At 40.4% G+C, this 7,658-nt stretch overlaps 1 protein-coding gene across 3 annotated transcripts in view; it reads left to right on the top strand.

Moving 5' to 3' along the window:
• chchd6b (coiled-coil-helix-coiled-coil-helix domain containing 6b) overlaps positions 1–7,658 on the top strand; it is a 187,751-nt gene that overhangs the window by 20,011 nt on the left and 160,082 nt on the right. For all 3 annotated transcript variants that reach the window (XM_046029092.1, XM_046029095.1, XM_046029093.1), the window contains exon 5: positions 4,433–4,516. In XM_046029092.1, the coding sequence (XP_045885048.1) occupies positions 4,433–4,516 (84 nt within the window). The remainder of the gene's footprint in view (positions 1–4,432; positions 4,517–7,658) is intronic.

Raw genomic sequence — 7,658 nt, forward strand, 5'->3', positions numbered from 1 at the left:
GGTATTCAGCTAGAAAATTACACATCATCTGTGCTGCTTGCAGAGGTGATTTTACACACATATGCATGCACACACACACACACACACACACACACACACACACACACACACACACACACACACACAGCCCTTAAGCATCAAACAGCCACTGTAGAAAGGAAAAGTGCAGTGAGCACAGTATAGGGATTTGCACATGTGGTCTTTTGGGATGCATGTGCGTGTTAACTTAGGATAAGATTAGGATGGATTACAATAAATGTAATGTCAATCTGTTTGTTAGTGTGTGTGGATGTGTGTGTGTGTGTGTGTGTGTCAGTAAAGAGCACAGAAGATCAGCAGATCATACAGGGAAGACGCTGTTGCTCCATCTGATCTATATCACACTCACTAATGCAAAACCTGGTACAGCAATCAGTCCCCATTACACCATGCCATAACACTGTATGTGTGTGTGGGCCTGGGTGTATGTTTGTAACAACACACTTTCTTTTTGTAATGCTGCATAAATCCATGCCCCATTGCTGCCTCACTCCCTGCCAGCTTCATTGTGTTCATGCACCATATCATGTTCATACTGCTGTAGCACAGCTTCACTCATTGTACTTATGATTAGAAACAATATGTGTTTGTGAGTGTCCTGGCGCTGATTGATAATCATTTTAATATGCAATCAATCAATCAATCACACTTTATTTATATAGCACCTTTGAAACAAATCAAATGCAATACAAGCACAAGATTGAAAAAACGCAGGAAATTAAAAATGGATTCAGAGACTAATGCACACCAAAACAACCAAGAAAAATAAAAGTTGAATTAGACAACAATAAAAGATACTAAAAGTTAAGATAATAAAAGATAAATAATAAAAGATAATACAAGCAATAAAAATCCCAATACAAATAAACTAAAAAAACTAATTCATTATGGTAAAACAGTAAAACGGTGATGGAACAAAATAGAATAAAATAAACAGTAATGATGATAGTAAATAAAATTTAAACCATAACATTATCAAACACTACATAAAAGACAGACAAAATAGATAGGTTTTAGGTTTACATTTAAAATAATCAATATTTTCAGCCCCTCTCTGATCCTCTGGAAGGCTTTTATAGTGGCTTGGAGGGTAATGGCTGAAAGCAGCATCACGAAATGTTTTTTTTCTGCTTTGTGGTACAGCTAAAAAAACAAGAACCGGAGGATCTAAGGGGCCATCCTAGTACATAAACCAAAAGCATTAGGTAGTCTGGTGCAAGGCCATTATAAACTAATAAAAGTTTAAACATTTTAAATTCAGGTAACTAGTGTAATTACTTTAAAGCAGGCATAATGTGTGCTCTCCTTTTGGTCTTAGTCAGCACTGGTGCAGCAGAATTTTGAATTAATCGTAGCTGACAAATTAGTCTAGCTTGCTAGTTATAAAAGTGTGCATCTCTCTCTCTGCGTTGCTCACAGAGAGAAATGGCCTTACTTTCGATATGTTCTTCAAATGATAAAATGCTATTTTTGTGACACCCTGCACATGAGCCTAGATAAAAAAAAATTCAGAATAAATCACTCCTAGATTGTTTGCTTCCCGGCTTGGGTTGGATACTAGTGTATTTTGTTTGGAGGTTTAGCTGCGGAAAGACTTGCCATTCGTCCTGCTACTGCCCGGGGGTAGCATGTACAAATCAAAAAGAAACTGTCCTAATAATCATCCTTGTGGGACCCCACAGGTAAACCAATAATGTTTGGAGGAGTGGTCATCTATAGATACATAAGATTTTCTTCTGCAAAGATATGAGGTATACCAGTTAAAAACATTTCCAGAAAGGCCAACATGCTTGGTTAATCTATCTAAAAGGATCTGGTGGTCTACAGTATCAAAGACAGCATTTAGGTCAGTTAGTACCAGAACTGAAGACTTGTTATTGTCATGATTTGTCCTGTTATCATCCAGTACTTTGCAGGTCTATCTGTGTGCTGTGATGTGTCCTAAAACAGGACTGAATATACAAAATGGTACTGATCTTATTAAAAACTAGATTTTCTATTTTGCTAAGATATGGGAGATTTGAAATCGGTCTAAAAGGCAAATATATGTAAACCTCTTCAGATCAAGTGTGTGCACGTTGAAGAGTCTGTGAAGGTTCTCAGCCGTCCAAGGAAGGTTAAAATTAAGGGCAACTGGACTAGGTTGAAGATACTCCAAACTGAAGAAGCCCGTTTCGCCTTTCATCCGAGAGGCTTCTTTAGTTCAGAAGAAGCGTCTTCAACTATCTTCAACATAGTCCAGTTGCCCTTGATTTAACCCTCCTTGAACATGCTGAAGAGATTTCAACCATCTTGTGTACTCTATGTGCACGCTGCTTATCCTTTTATGCATTTTAGACAAATGTGATTCAGATTTACAGCTGCTGAGGGCCTTCTTTGATCCGCTGCATACTTTCCACAGCATGACGAAACTTCTGCCAGATGCGTGTAAACACCAAGATCCTAAACCAGTCCACAGGGTTTTCATTGTATCAGTTTAATTCAGCTCACTGCCATTCAGTTCAGTTTGAATACAGTATATGGTATGTTTTCTGAAAATAGATTTACTGCACTAATTTATTTTTTGCAAAATACATCACTCTGTGACTGTTCATGCAAAATGGATACGTGCACACTGCATTTATGTTCCAAGAGGAAATCTTCATTGCAATATTGCGATTGAGACATCTAAATTAAGATTTATAGTTGGATTAGTAAAGCACAGCGAGTGTAAACATTGAGCTGATGGCATGGTAAAGGATCACGGCACAGTGCTTTGCTTGTCAGTCACCTACACCGATGTCTTGACAGTGCACATCTCCTTTGACTATCCCTCTCTCTTCTTTCTGCAGCTCTGCAATAGCTCGTCCATAGTCTTTTTCTGTCTCTGTTATTTTAATTAATATTTATCGTAAAATAATCCCTTTTCATTCCACTTTATGAAATTGCATAATGACACTGACACACTGTGAAGCCTCATGCTGTTAAAACAATTTGGTCCATCACGAAACTCATCTTTAAACATCTTGTAGTGAATCTTTCCTCAAAAGTGAATCTTTAATTTAAAATCCCTAGTGCACGTATCTTTCTGACTTCCAGCTGAACTGGCAACTTGTTATTACAGTTTCACATATCTTTGACGTCTGCCTCCTGTCTTCCTCTGCTTGCATGCTGCTATGGCCATGGCCCAAACTATGGGTCTTCCTACAGCCAATCTGCCATCTTGCTGTCTGTCAAAGCTTGGCTCAGCAGGCATATTAAAGCGCTTCACCTCATCCTAACGCCAGCATCGCCATGTAAGCTCCAGTCGCCGCTGTAAAAGTCACATGCTTCCTGGGTAGTTTTGTAAGTCTTGTTACATTACATTGACCCGCTATTAAATAGCTATTCTTTTGTGTTTTACTAGGTTTAGATGTGATGTACTATTCAAAATATTATAGATCTCCATGAAACATCATAGATTTTTGATGTATCCATGGAGTAGTGGATGTATGAGGTGAAAAGTTACAAAAATAATGCTTTGAAAAACACGAACCTGCAATTTGATGCTCTGTCCACGCACAGACTTGGGGAGGGTATAATCATTTTTACTATGGTCGCCTAAAATGTCAGTGCCGTTAACCCGTTGTTAGCAGAAGCTGTTTTATGTTTTGTTTGCTCACTGCAGCAGAAAAGATGTGTCTAATCTTCCTCGTAGCTTAGTGTGCATTTTGCTTGCATATGCTAAAAATACGGTATGTGTCTGTACTGTACATATGTGGTAGTGCTTGAGCTGACACAGTAGCTCAATTGCGTGCTTATTTCATGATTACACAGTAATAGATCGTAGATAGTTCCAGTAACTGCTATGGCAAAAGGGTCATGTAAAATGTAGCATGCAGTAAAGTATAGTAATTTGATTTGTGATTGATTTTATTTTAATTAACGTTTTTGTGTGAGTGGTGGTTGATTTTTACTACAGTTTGAAGTCGAGTTGATTGATACTTTGAATAATATTTTTATCATAGGTGAGATGAGTATTCATCGTCTTTGAGGTTCTATTTTTCTATTTATCAGAAACCACAATAGTTGTTTCTTCTCTCCTCATCAGTCACCTCTGGCTGGTGTCCCATGTGTGCTCATCAGCAAATGTGTTGTTTTAGCCAATTACCTTTAGCATCATTTTGCCCACTTAGTGACTATGTCAATTAAAGAATTGCCAAATTAAAAATTTTAATTAGTGCCTGGATTGATTTCCTTCTCCTCTTTATTTACCTGGCAGTCAGAATTTAATATTTACGCAAGCCTACCCAGGTCAAATCAGTGTAGTAAATTGTTATGTATCAATATAAAGAACTTCTCCAACAGCTATTCTTCATATTCTGCCATTTTATTGTCTTCTTTTCTTCTTCTACTCTCTCTTCCTCTTTCACAGGCCAAACAACTGGAGAGGAAGGAGAAGGAACTGGCCAGCATCTCCAGCTTCTATAAAGAGCAACTAGAAATACTAGAGAAAAGGGTAAGGGCCATTTCTTCATCTTATAAGCATGTATAACATTAAAAGGAAATATCCGGAATCCATCTGAAAGGCTTTTTCTATAAACAGGTTTCCCTAAATGTGTCCATTAGTTGCATTACATTAATTGCCTTCCAACATGTTTGATCAAAATAATTTTTGTTATATTGATGGTCCCCAAACGTTGAGACCATGCTGTGTGAAATGATAGAAGTGCAGACATTACCTTATGTAAAGCAATGAGACTGTGCATCTTCTTCCATAATTTCTTTGGAGTTATTTTGTGGGGGTTTAGAAAGCGAGATACTAGCACTTTAAAATTTTGACATGTATAACAGGAGACCTCACTAACGAGATAAAAGCATCCTGCAGGCTTTCACTGAAAAGAAGTCTTAACACATCAGGAATATCAAAACAAGTCTTAAAGTGACGTATTACTCACTCTCCTTGGAGAGTAAAATCTTGTTGAGACACAAGACACTCTTCCCTATCTTTGAAATGTCAAGCCCACATACCAATGTCAAAATGTAAATGTAAATGAATTGAAAGTTTCACCAGGCAGATAAGAGTCACGACGCACTGTTGATGGACCAGCACTCAAGAGAGGTTTCGTAGCGCTGTCTCTCTCAGAGAGCTTTCGGATGTCTAATCAAATGTTCTGTGCTTTTCTCATCACTATGTCCTTTTGCCAGCAACCCCGTGGTCTTTTCAAAAAATAGAAAAAATAAAAGCCGTTTGTTGGGTGCTTTTAAGAAATTATGACTGGTGTTCCCTCCACCTGAGCACTAATGCGTTGTTGATATTTTGCACCCTGTAAAAGGCACAAGCACAGTGGTAAATGTTTCTTGCTTACAGAGTAAACTTGGGCAGATTTATTTAAAGACTGTAAGGAGCATGGTTGACGATTGTATGATTTTTGGGCAGGGGAAAAACTGCTTTGTGCTCTTAGGGATGGATAGAGGCTAGAAAGAACAAGAGTAGAAAGAGGAGGAAGGACAAGAGTAAAATTACACAGTGCAAGGGAAGTAAAGAAAGCACAGAAAACTATCAGAACACAGATGACAAGCACACTGAAAAACGATCAACAAAGAATGTAGGTTAAGTAAAAAAAGGTACAGGTAGACACACATACACACTCCCCTCTCACAGCACACCCACAACTCTCCCTCCAGTATTCAGTTGACACTCTTTGGGACTTGACTCCCCCTTCGCCCCTCTCCCCGTCTCTCCCTCCGTCCGGCAGGGCCCATCAGGCAGACGGGGGACCTTATCTAGTTGCTGGCACTCACCTCCTTTAGGCCTCTGAGAAAACCTTTTACATAGCCAAGTTAAATAGAAGGGCCCCTGCACACCGTGCGGCAAGCAGCACACGCTGCAATGCTTGACGGAAGAGACTGATTGGCAGAAGAGTGGAGGATGCTCTATCTTTCTCTGCTCGCCGCAGCAGTTGCTTTTTCTATCGCTTTTTTCCACCCCTCACTTGCTTACAGCTGACCTGCATGCGGATGAGGGAGTGAGAAAGGGGGGGACTGAGAGCGAGAGATAAAGAGGCTATATGGACTGTGCATTAAACAGACAGTCTATCCTGAGCTGGCGCCCTGAGCCGGCGTCCTTCTCTTCCTTCATTTTCCAATCTAGCCCTCCATTCATCCAGGCCTCCTTTCATGCCCCTTTTTCCTTTGCTATGCCTATTTTTCTTCCTTTCACTCTCTCATACCTGTGGCCAAATACAAGTTGGGCTGAAATAAATGGCCTCTTAAAATTGGAATTGTGGCTGACACAGGTCATATACATAAATACCCAAACACAATTTACTTACTTTTTACATAAATTATGATCCAAGCATGTGAAGGCAGCTTTACATTGCTCTGTCAGGGCCATCACTATTGTGTTAGAACCTGTTAATGCAAAGCAGAGATTTAAAGGGGATGAATAACATTGTCATATCATACCAAGAATGAATATCAGTCTGTGCTTTTTATTCTTCAGATGATCTCAGAGGGCGAAGCGTTTGCAGTTCTTTGTTTTTTTGTACAAAAAACACACACGCACAAACACACACTCATGCATTTGTGCTGTTTGCATGTGTTGATGATCTGAGGCAGAGATTTAAGCCAAAGGTAAGAGCAGCCAGATTAGAAGACGAATCCACTTGTAATTGGTGTGTGATCTTCTTCTGAATCAACATTTTACTCTGGCTTAGCAGCAGCCCCACAGCTAATAACTGTGTGTGTGTGTGTGTGTGTGTGTGTGTGTGTGTGTGGTTGATTACCTGTATGAAAACACATACAAACACACTCTGGTGCCCAGTTTGCCTAAGGGATGAATGACAATAACAGTCTATTGTGTTTGTTTAAAGGCTGTGGATGCTGTTTGAGTCCACTACTGCCTACTGACGATGAAAACAGTCGTGTGTGTGCGTGTGTGTGTGTGTGTGTATGTTTATTGTGACAGGTTGGTGTGTATGCTGTCGCTTCAGAAGTAATTGTGATAGAGTGGCCAATCGACTGTACAGCTTTGCATTCCCCCTCTTCCACACACAAATACAGGTTCACACACGGAAAGACATCCCAAGAGTGAAACACCCTCCAAACATGCCAGTACATCCTCTCCTCTTCTCCCAATCCTCCTCACTCTCTCTCTCTCTCTCTCTCTCTCGTTTATTTGTCGATGCCTCCCTAATCTCTTCCCAATGTACAGGTGGAGTATATCTGTCTCCCTGTGGCAACATACCCTGTGACTCTGTAAACAAGTCTCAGTTTAAAATTCACCTCTTTTAATCCCCCCCCCCCCCGACTTGGTGACTGCTGTCTCAGAGAAAAAAAAGCCAAAATTAATCCGCCTTCGTCCAAGCGTGGAGCGTGAAACAACCCCTCCCTCAAAATCCTGACATCAGCCCATCTCAATCCACAGCTGCTGGAGGGTGTTCAGACGCGTGTGCATGCAAGGATCATCTGAACACCAGCATTCACGTACAAACACCGATTTAGTCACACACCTGCATGTATGCAAGCTTACACACACACAAACACACGCAGCACACATGCACCGACACTAATCCCTTTCACGAGTCTTTCCAACACCCCCAAAACCTTGCTTTCCCTCATTGAGGGTTATCACCCCCCCCCCCCCCCCCCCCCCCCCC

This window comes from Micropterus dolomieu, linkage group LG18, assembly GCF_021292245.1.
Source record: "Micropterus dolomieu isolate WLL.071019.BEF.003 ecotype Adirondacks linkage group LG18, ASM2129224v1, whole genome shotgun sequence".
Taxonomy (NCBI): Eukaryota; Metazoa; Chordata; class Actinopteri; order Centrarchiformes; family Centrarchidae; genus Micropterus; species Micropterus dolomieu.